Below are 19,686 nucleotides of genomic sequence, written 5' to 3'. Positions count from 1 at the left end.
TTTGTTGGTTTCTTGTTACAGAAGGGTATTCATGAATGGAACTTCAGTGCTGAGTCTATAAGAGGAGTAAGGTAAGTTTATTTATATTTATTTATCTGTGACATCTTTATATTGCCTTTCCTCTACAGAGTTCAGAATGACCTATATAGATGCTGACTATTCTATTCAATCCTTACAATAACTCTGTAATTAAGATGAGAAAAAGTGACTGATCAAATAGTAATTTTATAGCTGATTATGTTCACATCTGAACTCTTTGATATAACCCAACATGGAATCCACAAATGGTTCTTTATTAGGCAGAGAAAAATTGCATTAGTAAAGCATCCCAAAATTGACGTCCAGTTGTTTTCTACCTATTGTTTCTATCTTCAGGAGAAAGGTACTGATTCAGGGAAAGTTAGCTGGATAAACGAATTAAGTCATTATAGTATATTAATTGTGCTGTTAAATCAGATGTCATTAGCTAACAGTGATACTTAGAAATTAGTGAGACACTGAAAAAGATTACCTTAGTCACTTTTCACAAAGACTAGGAAAATGTAAGCTCTGAATGTGAAAAAAAACACATTTATAGATACCCTAAATAATGGTGTTATGGAGCAGCCATAAAATAGCCAACAAGAGGAAACACTGACTTACTAAGTTGTGCCCAGAATCTTGCCCAAGACCTAAAAGTTGTTGAATCAAATGAGGACAGTGATCATAATGCTATAGCCTTTAAGGGACATAGAAATAGATATTTGCCAAATAATGCAACAAACCATATTTGACTTCAGAAGAGTAAACATTAAAAAAAAACAAGGAAACTAATGAAGATTGATAGAGTCAGGGGTCAGTTCTCCAATAATGCTTGGAGATTTTTCAAAACTCTAGGATACTCATCTCAGATAAGCGCCTGCCCTCTAGAATGAGGTTCCCCTGAGAATCGAACAACCCCCATCCTACGGGGATTTTGAGGGGCCCTGAAGATGTGGCTCCACACCCAGGGCTTTGGTGAGGAGAATTGATGCCCCTTTTGTTCCTTTCCCTTGTTCAAATCCGGATTTGTTTTCTCTGCCATCTTTTTTCTTCGTATTGTGTTTCTTGTATTGTTACTTATTTTTAAATGTTTTTAACGATTTGTAAACTGCCTAGAGTCACTGGGAGTTGGGCAGCATATACATGTAATAATAATAATAATAATAATAATTAATGGTATGTCAGATGGTAATAATGGTAATGTCAGATACCATCTTTGAGCAGGGCCAGAGATGATATCAAAATTAAGAAAGTTTCCTTCAGGAAATGAAAGTTTTGCCCAAATCAAAACAAAAAGGAAGATAAATTCTGCTCAAAACTATGCTAGCTAGTTAATAAAAGATGCAAAAAAAGAAAGACTTGAGAAGCACATGACAAAGAACATTAAGACAAACAAAAAAATTTTCAAATGTATTTGGAATAAGAAACTGGCCAGTCATAAGGGTTAAAGATGGTGAGATGGAAGGCTCTAATATTCACACTAGAGAGAGCTCTGACACATACTTGAAGGTCAAGAAAATTGCAATCAAAAAGGAAGGAGAAAGCAGCCCAGAATGTAAACTTTGGTGCTGATATATATTTATGTTTATATCTATGTGTGTGGCAGGTTTGTATTTCTATACACAGAACTTTGTATAGATAGCTTCCTAATTCTCTGCAATAAAAATACTTACCTAATCTTGTTTCTGCTTGAGAATGGGGAGTTGAGAGAGTTTGATAGCCATGGGTAATATGAAGCCTTGATAACATGGATGCATTAAAGGTGTGTTAAAATAGGATAGGGTAATGGCAAAGAATGAATTATTTCCTTTTACCTTCACTAATGAGGACATAGAAAAATGTCCATGTTGAAGGTGGTTTTTTCCAAGAGGCATTGAGACAAACTAAGAATATAGAGGTAACAAGAGAGAACTGTACATCAAATTGAAAAGCTAAAATTAAATGTTCAGACCTGGAAGAATTCTTAAAGAATTTAAATATGAGCATGCCGATTTTTTCACAAAAGTATACAACTTCTCTTTAACTCCAGCATATGTGACCCAAAATTTTAAAAGAGATTGAGGAAAAATAAATGAATCCATAGGCCAGTAGGTTTAACATTGCTTCTACAAAAGTGGTTGGAAGTATTATTAAAAAAGAAAATAAACAATACCCCCCCAAATATAGATTTTGCTGATAAGAAATCAACATAGCTTTTGCAAAAAGAACTCTTCTCACTGACTTTCTAGATTTCTAAAAAGAGTAACAATAAATATGTACACAAGGATCACTCAACAGCGACTGTATGGTTGGACTTTGGGCAACTCGTGAAAAAAACACAGTAAATGTTCACACTGATCAGATATGCAGAAAGGGGTCCCCCATGGATCAATATTGTACCTTTTTAACTCTTATATAAATGATTTGATGTTAGAGCTAAGAGTGAGCTAGCCCTGTTTGCTGAAGAAGGCACCAAAATGATATCCCTCAGCTGGGTGAATGATCTTCAAAATGGCATTGTAAAGTGATACATGTTGGTACAAAACAAATCCAAACTTCACTTGTATGTTAAAGGGTTCTGAGCTGGCAATGACTGTCCAAGAAAAGGAGTCATAGTGAGTACAGTGTTGTAAAAAAGCATATTTCATGCTTGGAACCATTAAGAATGGAATTGAAAACAGAACTGCCAATATAATAATGCCCTTATGTAAACCTATGGAAAATGGTCCACTTACTTGTCACCATGCTTCAAGAGTGGTATTATGGAGGTGGAGAAGGTACAAAATAGGCTAGCCAAAAATTAGGGAGATGGAACTGCTTCCCTACAAGAAAAGACTGCAGCATGGGGATGCTTTAGCTCGGAAATGAAGGGGTCATAAAGGGAGACATAATACAGGTATATGAAATCACACATGATATATGTAACATCTGTAGAGAGATGTTTTTCTCATTGTGTCACAGTGTTAGGACTCAAGGTTGTCTACTAAAACTAAATGCAAGGAGATTCAGATTTACAGTGCAAAGCTGAGCTGTGAAATGACTACAAACAATTGTGGTAAGTGGCAGACAATTCGAATGGCTTTAAAGGGGGAATTGACAGTTGCATGGAGGATCAAGCTATCAATAATTACTAATGTTGACTGCATTATTGTTTAAATAGTATCTTAAATACTGGTTACTGGGAAGCAACTGTGGAAGGGGGGTTCCCTCCATTCTAGGCTTGGGTTGAGTTCCAATTGTCTGCCACGTGACCCAAAATGTAGGATTAGGCTGCCTTATGGCCTGATGTAGCAGGACTCCGCTTGCCTTCTTATATTAACAGTGCAATCCTATACATATTTATTCAGAAGTAAGATTCACTGAATTTAATAAGGTTGATTGTCATAAGTTACTGGACAGATTTCAAGTAACATTTATTCTGGAAAGAGACTATTGAATATGAGGTAGTACAGAATAGAGAAGGGAAAAAAGATTTGTATGCATTTGGAATTACCTTTCAGTAATATTTTAGTATTTATTAGCAGTTTTTGCTGTTTGCCATACTTCATGTTAAATGTATTTCATAGATTAATTATGTGACAGCCATAATTTAATGATGGTGATTAGCTACCCTTAAAAGGAAAAAGACAGCAATGACTGAAAGTTTGTTCTAGGGTGCCCTCCAATGGCTTTCAATATGTCGTAAGATTCATGCCATGGAAAAGAAAGTGCTCTTTTAGCCACACATAAAATCATCTGTGGATTATCTTCATAGTTCATTCTTGATGGCTTGATGACAGTTCTACACTACATAGAGTTCTTATGAGATTCATGAACTTCCAAACCCAGAGGATCCTCCCAGAGTTTTTTAAAAGAACAATTGCATTTGGTGTATAATTTTGATGAGATGCAGTTCCATTTAAGTGAAGTAATTATTTGCCTTTCTTAAAATACTGTCAGGGTCCTACTTAATATGATCTAAATGTTTTAAGAAGAAATTTTTGAACTTTACTTATATGCAGCCAGATTGATATACTTTTAAAGCCCCCCACCCACCCCACGTACCTGAATTTACAGACTCAGATATCAATAAGACTAGAGAGGAGAAGTTTGGAAATGATAGCATAGCCATATGCAGGAGGCCTTAAATATTGAATTAACTTTTGTTTCTCTGTAAGGAAGCGATCTGAGCTTCATCCAATACTTATGGTTTACATTGTAAAGTCTGAGGGAAGATTTTCTTCCTCTAGGAAATGCTCACCTGTCTCCCTTCTTAAAAATAAGGACAAAATTACTCTGGAGCATTTTTCAGAGATCAGGCATTTAAAAATTCTGATTTCTTGTAGAAATAGAAAGATTTAATGAAGTATAACATTAGTCATCCATGCTAATTTTATTTCTCTTTCAGCATTTCAAAATTTGAAGAACGATGCTGTTTCTTATATGTACTGCACAATTCAGATGACTTCCAAATCTATTTCTGTACAGAACATCACTGCAAAAAGTATATGTTGATTACTATTTAATATTTTAAAAAATTAAACATGCTATTTACACAGCTTGCATATTATTATTTAATGATTAGGTTTTTTTTAAAATCCACTAACTTGCATGAAAATGATTGTATATACTGAGGATATTTAGCAGTTTAATTTCAGCTTCTGAAGTCTTTGATCAGTTGTATTTACTTTGTATTTATGGCATGCATTTATGCTGGTTATTCTCCAGCTGACGTTTTCTGAGCTCGGAAGCTAAGTAGGATCAAACCTAGTTGGTACTTGGATAGGAGACACCCAGGGAATATCGGAGTTGTAGGTCAGAGTGCAAAGTTGAAGAGCATCCCAGAAAAAGATAGCAGCAAGAAAATTGCATGGATGTATTCATTAAGTCACAAGGAATCAAGTTTGACTTGAAGGAGGCTTTTCTTACTTTTACAGTGTTAAGATAAACTAAGATTTACATATTAAGCTGAGACAATATATCTGTTAAGCATTGTATTATCAAAAATATTAGCAGATTCTTTTTATTTTAAAGTTTACTCTTCTGTGCATTACATGGAATGGGATGGCAGTAGTGATAGAATTCTACCGCTTCAAATGGAGTATGGTTTTTTAAAAAATGTTGCAAAGCAACCAGGTCTGCGCTAAATCTTCCAAAAGTCTACCCATTCAAATTTATCCCTGCATTTTGAGGATTTGAATTAAATTAAGATAATGGAATGACATCTGTTACGCATTGTACCCTTTGTTACATAGCTTTGCATATATCTCAGTGCACATTCCATCACCTTTTCTTTGCTGGCATTTAGGATCAGATATGTCATTGACAAAAGCATTGTGCAAATCCAAAATTGGGCTACAATTACATTAATGTTTGTCTTTCTCAAGTGACATAATCTTCACACATATATGGAACAATAATGTCTGTGCTTATTTATTATGTTTATCCTGTTCTTTTTCAACAAATTCAAGGCAGCGTAAATGCTTCTTCCCTTTCCCCTATATTTTATTCTCACAACAACCTTGTGAGTTACTTTGGGCTGAGGGATAGTGATTATTTTAAAGGCATTCAGTGACTTTTAAAGCTATGTGGGGATTTGAATCTGGGACTCCCTTGTTTTACTCCAGTACTCTAACTCTTGCTATATGCTGGGTAGGGTTGTGCTTACCAAAACAATATGCAGAATTATATATTGAGGCACAAGAACCTCAATATACACAACCAGAATTATTTTGTAAAACATAAGCTGTGGTATCAAAGTCAGCTGTGATGAGAAGAATGCTAATCATTAAGTTTCATTCTGTTCATTGTTCTTTTCTTCTATATGAATACTATGTGACTTTGGCAGATTTTTTGAAATGGTTAATAGCATCACCGAAGAAATAGGAAAAAACACAGAGGAAGGTGAATGTGATGGAGATTCTCTGGAGGTAAAGGCACCTGTGTATTCTTCCTATTTTTCGTACTTTCAAAACTGAGCTCCCTAGCAAGTTCCACTTCACACCCACAACCTTATCTGCTTTCTAGACCTTCTTTTCTTGATGCTGCTTTATTTCGAGCCTTTGTTAACAGGGACAGTGGCTATCATGATTTACAACCTCACTTTTCTGTTGCAGTTTTGTCGTAACCCATTACAAAGCAAAAAGCAAGCTATGGTAATGTATAAGTGAGGTTTTATTTCTGTAAGCTGCCCGGAATCACGATGAGTGAGTTGGGCAGCCATATAAATTGCTTTAATAAAATAAATAAACAGACAAACAAACAAGCAAGCAAACATATTGCAGGTAGACAAACATTTTAAACCACTGTTCAGACTTTAATTTTTATATACTTTATCATTTGATATTTAGTCATCCATTGAGCATACAGGTAGTCCTCACTTAGTGACCACAGTTGGGACCAGTGACACAGTCAATAAGCAAAACATCACATGATCGCAACGGACTTACGATGTCACTTCCCATTCAGTCATTCAGTGCATCACCGTGGGTCATTAAGCGAGACATCACATGACTGTGACTTGCGATTTTACTGCCAGTTTCTCCATTGACTCTGCTTGTTGGAAGCTGGTTGTGAAGCATGCAAATGGCAATTACGTGACTGTAGGACGCTGCAACGGTTGTAAATACCCGCTGGTTGTGAAGTGCCAGAATGTTGATCACATGACTTCAGGGATGTTGTGACAGTCATAAATGCAAGGACTGGTCGTAAAGTTACTTTTTCATCGCTGTTGTAACTGCAAATGATCACTAAACAATGCAGTCACTAAATGAGGACTGCCTGTAAGACAATTTCAGTTTAAAAATTTAATTTCAGTTTTGGTGATGGTTTTATTTCTACTGATCCATATTTTCCCCATGAACCTTCCTGATAATGTTTAACAAAAAAGTCTGATCACATACAAGTAGCAGCCAATGATTAAATATACAGGTAGACCTTGCTTAACAACTGCCCTGTTTAGCAACCATTCAAAGTTACAGCAGCATTGAAAAAGTAACTTTACAACCATTCCTCACATTTACAACCTTCACAGGTCTATAAAGCAAAGGAAAGCTGAAGTAATATCATAAGCACAATCACGATTTTACTTGGCGACCACTTCACTTAATGACTGAGTTGCTGGTCCCAATTGTGGTCGCTAAACGAGGACTACCTGAATTAGATTCCTGTTCTCCTGGGAATGCTAATTCATAATTGAAAGGTGGAGTATAGATTTTTAAAATAAACACAAATTACACATTGGCACTGGACTGACATTTAGATAGGATGCTGATTCTCCTTGATTTGAACCACTGTTGAATCACATCTTCCCATAAGATTATAATATTTGTATTTAACACATAACAGAATGACATATCCCTTCCTTTTTGTGTATTTTTTGTTATAGTATGACTATGAATATGATGAAAATGGTGAACGAGTCATTCTGGGGAAAGGCACTTATGGCATAGTTTATGCAGGACGAGATCTGAGCAATCAAGTCAGAATTGCCATTAAAGAAATCCCAGAAAGAGATAGCAGGTATAGTAATAGTGAATTCTGACAGATGCTGCTATGTTTACAGTTATACAGCTAATGTTCACCAGTGTTCTGTTGGAAAAGCTTGCAGTAGGTCTCCAAAGGTCTTCAAAAGCACTGCCTTCTCAAACAGTAGATTTATCAACCGTAGGCAATCAGAAAAGGGTGTCTGATAGGTGCCATTAGACTCTACCAGTAAAAGTATAGAAGGAGTGCTTCCTCAGTCTTCCCATTTTTGTTCACATCACAAAGCTGCATGCAGGTAAGTGCAGCGGTCCCCAGGGATTCAGGAAGCAGGATTAGACATAGAAGACGGTTGCTGCATGAACACAACATGCTTAATTACAGGTTACGTAAACATGTAGTGTTTGCCTTTATGCAGTGTGCAGTAAGCCTAGTTGGTTTTAATATTCGTTAGTTTTTTTGTGGCTGTTTATGTTCTGTTAGCTTCTGATTCAGTGGTTATGTATGTAAGTAAAAAAGTACCGTAAGAGATTATGAAACATTAACACACGTTACCATTTCCCATCCCTTCTAGCAGTGGATGATTTGAAGCACAGAAATGGCATGGGTGTTCTTAATCTTTTCATCTAGCTGGCCATCTGGTCCACTTCTTTTGCAGATTTCCTGAAGTGTATTTATCCTTACTGGTGTGCATGCTTGCTGGAAAAAAAATAGCAGTGGGGGGGGGTGGCTCACGTTAGAAGCGATTAAGTACTTTTTGTTCTCCCCCATGAACTTCTCTTTTTCTAACTGTCCTCCTCTGCAGCAGCTTTTGTCTAACAAAACCAGTGTTAGTTTTGCCTACATGTGCTTGCCTTAATGCTTCAGGATCTTGATCTATATATTTCCATAATGCGAAATACGCACAATAAATTTATGAACTGGTAAATACATAGTGCAACTCACGCAACCCTATAACATTTGACCTCTCACAGTGGGTCCACAGAAAGTATACTCACACCAGTTACTTGTTCTTGGGATACAAGCAGAAACAAAACAAAGCTAGAAATCTCTGTAGAGAAGATAACATTCAGAAACAGCCTTAATCTCCTCCAAACCAGTGCACGTAATATAGCATATCCAATGTAGTATATACAAATATATACGAACAGAGAGATTGGACCAGACTGCTCTTCCACCACCCTCTTAAAGCAACAGTTACATACATAGACATAAATAATCCTGCTATTCTTCTTACACTTAGTTACCTCATCTTTGTGTGTCAGCAACACACAATCTTGAATGATTCAGTCAGTCATCTGCTGGTTATTTTTTAGTCCTCCCAGACACCACAACTTCCCCACTTCCTCTTGTTTTCTCTCACCCAGGATTGGATGTTTGTTTTTTTTAGAAAAATCTGGATAATTGCCACACTATTTCAGCACCTTTTCTGCTCTTCTGTGTGTGTGTCTGTGTGTGTGGTGTATGTAGGGGTGAAAACCCAGAATGACAATAGAGATCTAATGCTTAGAGAAGCCTTATTTTGGGAAGGCTTCTTTAAGACTATCTTTATTATGGGTATTAGAAGGGGCAGTTAACTTTTTGGTAAGTAGTTTACATGATGCAGGGAAAGTTAATTTAACTTCAAACAAGACTAGGTTTGTTAAATCTAGATTAACTGGGTAAATTAATTAACTCAGTTTTTAAAATCATACCACATTCAGTCCCCTCTCTCATGCCTAGTTAAGTTTATAATGTGAATAGGGCCAGAATTTGATACTGCAGAAAGTTGTATGTATAGAATTGCTAAATTCAAGCTTTATAATCTGTGAGACAATTCCACTGGTGGCTAAACTTTGCAAAAATAATCAAATGAGTGGAAAATTATGGAGTGGCAACTGGCCATTTTAATAGTTGTATTTCAGAATCTGGAGGACCCAAGATAGGGAAAGCTGACTAATGTGAACAACTCTTCATATAGCTAAGTGGGAATAGCAAAAGTCAGATACTAGTTTATTGTTGGATCAGATTCTATATCTCAACTTTGCCAGAAAAGCACAGAAGAATGTAGTTGAGATAGGATATGTGATTCAAAATTGAACCTGTTTCAATGACGAGGAAAAAATGTTATTGCACTTAAAGCAAACATCCGTGGTTGACATATCCTATGAAACACCCACTTCAAATTTATATTGGATTATCTAACCAAAAAGATGAGATGAACTTTTATTTTTCTGTGCTAGTAAGTTGTTGATTTAGTCAGCTTTCATGCTTTCTGTCTTGCTATTTGTTCTGTATTACCAATTTTTAGGAATATATTTCCTTTCTACAAACTTATCTAGACAATTTTCTGTGCTTTTTTTAATTTTAAGATACTGCCATCAAGTAAATTGTTGCAGGTTCATTTATAAACGGAATACTATGTACTTAATTCCATGGGATGAAAACTGTCGGATTGAAACAAGCTATTTTGAAACTCTTTCTTTTAGGTATTCCCAGCCTTTACATGAAGAAATAGCTTTACACAAACATCTCAAACACAAGAACATTGTTCAGTATCTTGGCTCATTTAGTGAAGATGGATTTATTAAAATATTCATGGAACAGGTACCAGGAGGTAAAAAATTTCTAGGTTTAAAAAATCAATGCATTTTTGTTCAAATTTTCACCATTACAAGATTTTCTGTGAACCCAGGAATACAATTCCCAGAATTCCTAGTCAATTAGTAGGCCACCAAGTTTGTTATAGATGGTTATAAGGCTTTTTTTCTTCATTAATGTTTAGAAAATTGATGTTGCTTGAATTACAACAGTAAAATGTAAAATTTTGAACTAGAATAAACCAATTGTTTTCTTTTTATATTAAGAAAAAATGGAACTAGTTCTGCTATAATTTTTGTAATAAGCTGTATCCAGTGTATCCAGTCTGCAGATACAAAGTTTCCCCCAATGGAATAAATACCTGCATCATAAATACATCCAGGTTTGCTCTGTGGGGTTGTGGGAACTTTCAGAGCAGAATTGGAATTCAGATCTGTTTGGGCAGAGGGGAGAAAAGTAAACTGTTGTACAGATAGAATTCTACCTGCGTAAGATTGCAATGAACCTGGTATATTTATAATTACAATATTTTTCAGTACAAAAGATGCTAGTATTATAATAAACACTTTCCCATTTTTTTCAGAAGATATAAATATCATTTGTTTCAAGTAGATACTGCAGTTTACCATTAGCATCTGTCTCATTTGAAACTCTTTTTCTTCATACTGCAGGCAGTCTTTCTGCTCTTCTAAGATCAAAATGGGGACCACTGAAAGATAATGAACAGACAATTGGTTTTTACACCAAACAGATTCTTGAAGGATTGAAATACCTCCATGATAATCAAATTGTGCATAGAGATATAAAGGTGGGAATTGCAATGTGTTATAAATTGTAAAGGAAGATTTCTTTGCAGAAGGAACTGTTATGATGATAATGAATATGAAATTATTTTACGAGTATGAAATTATTTTAACTTTTCCCTGAAGAAAAAAATCAGTCTCAATCTCCATTTGATCATAGTAAATAGGAGAAGAATCTGAGCAGACATTCACTAATAAGAATGAACTGGAACTAGAATTAGTTCTTAGAATCTTAGGCTGATGATGTGAGATGATGATGCATAAGTTGTATGCAATCCAGTGGAATTCTCATCTGAATTCAGCCTCGTTTAGTTGTGGATTCTTTAAAAGGTTTTGGAAAAAGCACTGTGCCTGATTCATGTCCTTTTAAAATGGGTGGTATTGCTGTAGCACAAAGATTGGTAGGATACAGTTATCTAAAGAAATAGCAATGCACAGAGTATACCTGACTTGTGAATTTTTAACAACAAAAAAAAAAAGAACACTTTTCCATATTAATTTACATCAGGGATCAGAAACCTTTTCAAGTTATGGGCAGAATTCTCATAGGAATCAATATGTGTGTGGGGTGGGTCACATACTGTTGATGGCAGACAGTATCAAACCCTAAGAATTCGTGGGACATGATTTACTCTTATGTCCCTTTTCCATCCCATTTATTCATTTTTCTGTCTTTCTTTCATACATACTTTCTGCCTATATAGTAATCCAGTCTCCTTTCTCCAGCAAACCGAACCACTGTGGCTGTGCTACCATGGGATACCCTGCTGAGTGAGGCTTTTGGCTGGTGGAGAAGAGGGAGGAGATTAAACCCAAATGATTCCAAAAAAGATTGGGAAACCTTTCCTTCTTCCTCCTGGGAATTGTTCCTGGTGGGGGAATCATACAAAAACAGAAGTTTTACACATATCAACTTACTCTTCCTCCAGACTTCAAGTAGTTCCCCTCTTACACTCCTGCTCTGTAATGCACAGTCTACTATGTTCTGTCAGATCTCCCAATTCTTTGGCAAGGCAATAGAGCTATAAGAGACTGTAGAGGGAGGAAGAGAAAAGTAAAATCTATTACATGACCTTGCCTTCCATTTGCCAATTACAGTGGTAAACCCCACCAAAGTGTTTCAGGTATTAACTTTTATAACAATAGAAGTGAATGCTAGAATACTGATACGTGTAATTCCCAGCATCTGGCTGTGCTTCCTAAAAATGCTGGAATTGTTCAACAAATGAAATACTGCAGGTTTCCTACCCCTGATTTATGATGTGTTCAGGAAGTATCTTGATAAAAAATAATAAAACCACATAATATCAGATACTAGAAAATAAATTTTCCATACAATTTTTAGTTATCCTATTTTATTGTTTTTCTTCTACCAGTGTTGTTAGAAGAAAGGGCCTTAGAGATACTATTTCAGCATTCAGAAATGAGGGTTCATCAGTGAAGTAATCTAACGTCAAAGTTGTAGCAACATTCATTTCATTCTTTCATAAACTCTTTTCAGCATTCATTTTAACTGCAAACTGTTTTGCAGTGTCAGTCATAAGATGAAACAGTAATCCCAAATGTTCTCTCCCACAGGGTGATAATGTTCTTATCAACACATATAGTGGAGTGTTAAAGATTTCAGATTTTGGCACATCAAAAAGGCTTGCTGGAATCATTCCTTGCACTGAGACTTTCACAGGTATGTTCTAAATCTGAAACTACATTGTAGTGCTCCTAATTTCAGTGTCAGGAAGAATGTTCAAGAATGTAAATTGGATATTGGTCTTTGGAATTCCAAGTGGATGTAACTTGTTCATTTTATTTGCCTTGGTAGGAAAATACCATATATCTCCAGTGATTTGGTTGTGTATATATCTTAAAAAGTGTAAGTTAAGAGTCCTCATATGAGCTAATATTCTAAGTTTACTGACTTGAGAAATCCTATTGGATTCAGTAGGAAATATGTTTAGGGAGTACAGCATTAGTCATTAATGATGTAGTTGGCATCAAATAAGTAATAATAGTCACCTGTTGATGTGCACAGCAATTTCCATTATTGGTATCAGCAACATTCCTGATTCTTGATTCAGAAGAAGTACAGATTATTTAAACAGTCTGGCATTCTGATCCAGTTAAAGACCATCCATAAACATAACATTAGCTGGGTTAGAAACTGGGTGTGCTTCATAATATCACAATATCACAGGTGTGATTTGCATGCACTTATAGAAACTCATTAAATTTTATACTGAATTTATATTTCTTATAGAATAAAAAAACAACATAAAAGTAACTTTGCAACAGTGTATAGATTTAGTTGCTGTTTTTAATTTAATAGGTATGGGTTCATGATTAGCCTTTCTGAACCTTGTGTTCCCAAATGTTGGACTCCAGCTCCCATCATACTTGACTACTGGATATACTGAAAAAGCCTGGTGGGGGCTTTTTATGCAAAATAGCTGAAAGAATCCCAACTTCAGCCAGTTGCTCTGTTGGCTTGGGTCATACTGAATTTAGGAGTATTATAGAGACCTGTGCTGGACCATGTTGTGGAAATTATTGCTCTGCCACTGAGATACTTGTTTGTAAGCTTTCTGCTTGGTGGCTGTTCCACAACAGTATAATGTATAAATAGCACTTTTCTCTATGTTCACTACAGTGGACTAGCTTTAAGACTATCATGGAACTTAGCCCAGTCATCCTTAAACTATTACAAAATTACAACAAGATCAGGTAGGAAGAACTGGGTTTCTTGAGTCATATGGCCTTGGTCTTGAATCAAGAAACACAAAATCATGCCAGTACAGACAGTAATTTTTACAATCTAAATTCAGTACTTCCCTACTTTTTGTTTCTTCTTATATGAGAACTTCAAGGTTTATGGCTAGCAAGGACAACTTTTGATTTTTTTGAGATAGTGTACACTGAATAATATTTTTTTGAAAGATGGCCAAAATTTATTCATGTTAAAATCTGGCCATGGATCGGTCCTGACGTCTTTTGAGTTCATAAGGCTATCCTTGGATGGTTATTTCAGTGCTGTCCCATATATCAAAACTGGCACAAGATGGATATTATTTTTAATGCATTCTTGAAATAATGAAATGTTTAACATAATATCTCACTTTGCTGAAAACTCACTAGGTGGCCTTACATAAAATGTTAATTGAATTTTTCTTGTCCTGCACTGCAGAGAAAAAATGAGATAAATTTTATTGTGAATTTCTCTTAACTTTTTCCCCACAGTCCCTTGTATACATGAAGAAATGCCTTGATCTATCTTTTCTGGGTATAGCATTTCCCCAGTGTAATAAAATAGCCTATTTCTGACATGGCATTCAACTTTACAAACTAAGGTTATCATTACATTCTTCGTGTAATGTTCTTTTACACGAAAAGAATTTTTTAGGTTTGTCGAACCACAATTTTGTGATCTTAGTTTCATGTCCTGGAATTCAGCCACAGTTTGCATATTTGACTATAATTGATAGATTAGACTAGAAGCATTTAAGGAACAGAGCATAGGTGCAAGGGCAGTATCATATATAATCTATTAAACTAGAATAATTGTGTCTGAATAAAGCAAAGGTAGGTGAAACACTTTGACATTCTAATGTGCCATATAAATGCTAAATATTGTTATAGAAATGTACATGTAAAGTCTGGGAATTCAATTGTTTAGTGTATGCCTTCTTTCAATTTTGTTATTAAAATTGAATGCATTAAAAAGTCTGTTTTCACAGGTACTCTTCAGTATATGGCACCAGAAATAATTGATAAAGGACCAAGAGGTTATGGAAAGGCTGCAGATATCTGGTCCTTAGGCTGTACAATTATTGAAATGGCCACAGGAAAGCCTCCATTTTATGAACTAGGAGAACCACAAGCAGCCATGTTCAAGGTTAGTTTAGATAATTACATTTTTCTAAAAAGAGGAAAAAGGAAAGCCAACTGGATCAAGACTGAGTTGAAAAAAACAACATGACGTGGTAACTGGCTTGCGGGGGAAAAAGCTAGAGCATATTTTGTGATTTAGATTCAGTTGAACATGAAAGCATGCCATAGAAGAAAGTTTATCTTTTAAAATAATACCTATCAAAAAATGAAAGACTGTTCTAAGATCCTGCATTTAATGCTAATTTTTATTTTATGTGGAAACAAAGGAGAGAACTTCCCTCTGTGATTAAAGATCTGCTTGGTTTTTTGTTTCGTTTTGTTCTGCATTTATTAGGTTGGAATGTTCAAAATACACCCTGAGATTCCAGAATCCATGTCAGTGGAGGCAAAAGCTTTTCTGCTGAGGTGCTTTGAACCTGATCCAGACAAGAGGACCTGTGCCAATGAGCTTCTTGTAGATGAGTTCTTAAAAGTCACCAGCAAAAAAAGAAAGTCGCAGTCAAAACTAACAGGTGAAGAAAACTAACTGTTCTAGCTGGGAGTTCTTAGGCTATTGGGAGTCATTATTAACATAGCCAGGTTTCTTGAGAATCTGTTGAGAATGCCAAGTCAGAACTCACTAACAAATGTGATTTTGAAGTAATCAGTTTCGTCAAATGCTTTTAGAATATTTACACGTGTGTGTGTCTCTGTGTTTTAAATATAGTATTTCCATTCTTTTTGAAAGCAAATAGATAGAAATAGAAATTTGATATGACCAAGTTGAGCTAGTTTATCAAATTACCTTTGTTTGACTTGAACAATTCTGGATGTTATATTATTTTTGTTTTATTTTCACAGCTCTCGCAGTAGGATCAAATGGTAAGTTTAGCAGTTAAATCTTTTTCTTTTTGAGAAACTTAACATTTTCTGAAACATTGGATAGGTAAGTTCAAAAGAAATAAAGCTGTTACTGTAAATATTTGTAGCAAGAAGAAATGAATATTCTGAGGAATATTGTACAATATAATTATAAAAATGTTATCTTTATCTGTTTGCAAAAAAGAATTTTCATTTTATTTGTATGTATATTACATATCTGACTTTTATATGTGGAAGATTAAAAAGATTATTTTTTTCTCCAATAATGTATGATCAGAAACACAAATTCTAACATATCATAGTATTATAGCTCTCAACCTTGTCAAGTAAGATAATTTTTCCATACTATAGCGAACTCTTTTCTGCATTCCTGCCATCTTTTTGGAATTGTATCCAGTTAGTACAATTCTTCCATCCAAAATAATATCACTTCCAGGAGGTCTTAGTAGATAGATTATATATATTATATAAATTGGGGAAAATAGTTCATGTTCAATTGTTTGTTACAATTTACCATCCATAGATAGCTTGATCATACTTTTTTTTTTCTGAAAAAAAAAAACAGAATACCTTCGAAGCATATCTTTGCCTGTTCCTGTTCTTGTAGAAGACACAAGCAGTAGCAGTGAATATGGTTCAGTTTCACCTGACAATGAGTTGAAACTTGATCCCTTCTCCTTTAAAATGAGAGCCAAATCCTGTGGTGATAAGGATGCAAAAGGACTTAGGTCTTTTTTTCTAAGGTAATTGTCCAACTAATATCCATGCTAACTTATGAAAAAGAAAATTATTTTTTAAAAAGGTGTTTCTTCATAGTAGTTACTACTGTTAAATATTCACAGCATCCCAGATGAGAATTTTGAGGATCATAGTGCTCCTCCTTCACCAGAAGAGAAGGATTCTGGCTTTTTTATGCTAAAAAAGGACAGTGAACGAAGAGCTACCCTTCACAGAATCCTAACAGAGGACCAGGATAAGGTAGTGAGAAATCTGATGGAAGCCTTAGCTCAGGTAAAGAAATGTATGTAATATGTTTAGCAATTTTTTTAAAAATAAATACATTGGATAGTATGTTGGGATCAAAGCATATTGCAAGATTATATAATATTGTAGTTATATATTTTTTTTTACAATTGGTAATTGGCAGAAACCATTTGAGGGTTTCATGACCCCTACAGAGGATAAATATATAAGTATGAATAACTACAAGATTAAACAGCAGTAGTACATTCACTTATCTGGCAGTAATGCTCATTGCATGTAATGGTTTTACTTCTGAGTGATCCTTTCTGAAAAATTTATTGGGAAATGCTCATAGAATTATGCATAAAAATGATGAAATCCCAAAAATCAGATATGTTCTGATTATCCAAACATTTTTTCTATATGATACTTGTCAGAAATAACGCATATAAGAGTTAAATGTTGTACAAGATGTACAAACTATACATGCTTAAGTTTCTGCATTGTTAATGAATATAACAATGATGAATATAATTTGGGGTTTCTGGTTAAGGCATCATTGGGAGTATTTAAAAATAAAAGCAGAAGCTTAATGGTAGGATGTTAGATTATGTTGATATTATAAAGTAATGAAATCAAATTATGCATCAGTGATGTAGTGGGAAATATTGCTGAAATATTTTGAGAATGTTATTCAACCTAGAAATTCAAAATCATGTTATTTCTGTGTATTTTATATCGATACAGAAAGAATATTATTGGTATACTTTTTACAATGTAATAAATTAAAAATTAAAAAGACAACTGTAAATAGGAATGTTAACACTTTTGGACATTACATGGGAGCTGAGAACAACCTTGACAGTTACCCTTTTATCCCATAAATCATAATATGATTGTCCATAGTTTTCAGGGTTTCTCAAAGGGTTATGGCTTGTAAGACAACAATTGAAATGGCAAAAGTCATTTCTGGAAGATCAATACCAGAAAAAGGTACACTGAGATTATTGTTCTCCTTTGGGTTCTGAAATGTCACAAGGATCTGTTCTATTTCGCATGTGCAAATATCGATCAAAGGCCATTCTTGATTGTTCAGTTTTGGGAACTGTTTCTCTGATGAATATGAAAGAGGGCCTTTTCCTTTTACCTCCTTTGGAAAAGATTGCCATTATTTTCAAATACTACCAAATTATATTTATTAACAATGCAGAAACTTAGGCATGTATAGTTGTACATCTTGTACAACATTTAACTCTTATATGTCTTATAACGCTAGGAGAACCTCTTGCAATTTTGGCTAATTAAGCTATACCTGGCAATGGTCATTCATATCTTAATCCATTTCAGATTGGATTACAATAGTGCCCTCTCTGTGGGTCTGCTTTTAAAAATGGGTTGAAGATAGGAAAAATTGGGAAAGAGGGTGAAAAAGGAGTGGTCCTACCCAATGCCGCATACTTCCTCCCACCATATATATCCAAAAGAATGCACCTCTCAAGAAAAGATGGCTTATAAATATTTCAGTCTATCAATTAGGTGCTAGTCCTTTGATGATGAAAATGAACAAAAGTTCAAAGGCCTTTTGCTGTCTTAGGTGAGTACAAAAGGAGGCCTTTATTTATGCTAGTCTCAAGTTGTAGAATGCTGTTTTGGAAGCTATCCAGATTCCTTTTCCCTCCTTTTAGATATTTTTAAGATATTTAAGGTGTTTTTAAGCAAGAGATCAGTTTAAAATCTGTTGCTTTTAAGATGCATTTTGGGGTACTATTTTCATATGAATCTACCTTTTGAAACATGTTTTGTTTGTTTTTATGTGTGCTTTGAATGATCCCAGAAAATTGACATAGAAATTAACAAGAGCAGCAGAAACATGGAAATGATATCAATTGTGTTCTAAAAGACTGACCCTAACCATGTCACGGCATCAACACATTGCACATGTTGCGATTTAATAGATAGATGATGCATGATTTATTTGCTTTGGTATTCCATGATTCAACTGTGTGTATCTTTGTGTCAGGTCTGAGTTATTCTTGCAGATACATAAATCTGTTCAGTGCTGCCCAGTCTGAACTATTACACCAGTGATTCTAATTTTATCACTTCTAGGTCATAACAGTTGAGTTTACAGGAACAAATGGAAATGGTTTGCTTCAAAACAACATACTCTAGTCACATTTCACATATAAAGGCATGCTTTATATGCAAGCCATTCTGAGATGAGTGGAGTTAACTGCTCTTGATTTTTGTTGCTTTCAGTCTGTTTTCTGACTCAGCTCTAATTAACCAAATGCACAGTTCATAATAAACTCTTCAAAGGGCCCTTTTTAAATTGACCCTTCCTCAGACAATTGTAGAGAATGGAAACAAAAGCTAACTCTTACTGATGTGATCTTGGATACAACCTTCTGCTAAATTTTGACTGATTTAGTGGATGAACTATTTTGTAGTCTGAATAATTGAAAACAACACTAATAAGTTCTTCTGTCCAACTTGGACCTTTGTGACTTATATCACGTTTCTCTCCTTGTCCAGAATTCAGTATCCTGTTTCCAGCAGTGCCAACCATATAACATACTGCAAACAGGATATAAACACAATAGTAATTCTTTCTAATCCCATCCTTACTACACTAATACTATTAGTCTGCTGTCAGATCAGGGACCATATATAACTGGGGGTATACATATATCCTTGTTAACTGAAGCCTGTTGGTTTTAAGGCACACTTAGTAAACAACAGAAATATATATAATAGAGTTTCCTGGGAAAACCTCATTGAAATGTATGAACAGAATTTGAACAGGGAGATATATTCTTATGTTTTATTAATGTTACCCACAGTTATATAACTGTAATTAGCTATTTTTGTTGTTCTAACAGGGCCCTGAAAAGCCTAAATTGAAATGGGAACACATTACAACTTTAGTTGCCAGCCTCAGAGAATTTGTAAGATCAACAGATCGCAAAATCATTGCAAATACACTTTCAAAGCTGAAACTGGAGTTGGACTTTGACAGTCATGGCATTAGCCAAGTTCAGTTAGTACTCTTTGGTTTCCAAGATGCAGTAAGTATATATTTACCTTGTTGTTTTGCTGATTCTAAGAATGTAAGAACATAAGCAGTGCCCTGCTG

At 34.9% G+C, this 19,686-nt stretch overlaps 1 protein-coding gene across 4 annotated transcripts in view; it reads left to right on the top strand.

Moving 5' to 3' along the window:
• Window positions 1-19,686, top strand: part of MAP3K5 (mitogen-activated protein kinase kinase kinase 5) — a 105,839-nt gene that overhangs the window by 70,594 nt on the left and 15,559 nt on the right. For 3 of the 4 annotated variants that reach the window (XM_088141208.1, XM_007420902.4, XM_088141220.1), the window contains exons 12-24: window positions 22-71; window positions 4,388-4,483; window positions 5,828-5,909; window positions 7,367-7,500; window positions 9,930-10,057; window positions 10,713-10,849; window positions 12,423-12,528; window positions 14,573-14,730; window positions 15,061-15,238; window positions 15,567-15,587; window positions 16,153-16,330; window positions 16,430-16,598; window positions 19,433-19,618. In XM_088141208.1, the coding sequence (XP_087997334.1) occupies window positions 22-71; window positions 4,388-4,483; window positions 5,828-5,909; window positions 7,367-7,500; window positions 9,930-10,057; window positions 10,713-10,849; window positions 12,423-12,528; window positions 14,573-14,730; window positions 15,061-15,238; window positions 15,567-15,587; window positions 16,153-16,330; window positions 16,430-16,598; window positions 19,433-19,618 (1,623 nt within the window). The remainder of the gene's footprint in view (window positions 1-21; window positions 72-4,387; window positions 4,484-5,827; window positions 5,910-7,366; window positions 7,501-9,929; window positions 10,058-10,712; window positions 10,850-12,422; window positions 12,529-14,572; window positions 14,731-15,060; window positions 15,239-15,566; window positions 15,588-16,152; window positions 16,331-16,429; window positions 16,599-19,432; window positions 19,619-19,686) is intronic. The other variant, XM_025168207.2, reaches the window with a different exon arrangement.

Source organism: Python bivittatus, unplaced genomic scaffold (assembly GCF_059951505.1).
Source record: "Python bivittatus isolate LINGU-HERP-01145 unplaced genomic scaffold, Pbiv_v1 ctg000020_np1212, whole genome shotgun sequence".
Taxonomy (NCBI): domain Eukaryota; kingdom Metazoa; phylum Chordata; class Lepidosauria; order Squamata; family Pythonidae; genus Python; species Python bivittatus.
The sequence above is the reverse complement of the archived record's forward strand: the minus strand, read 5'-3'. Positions and strand labels throughout refer to the sequence as shown.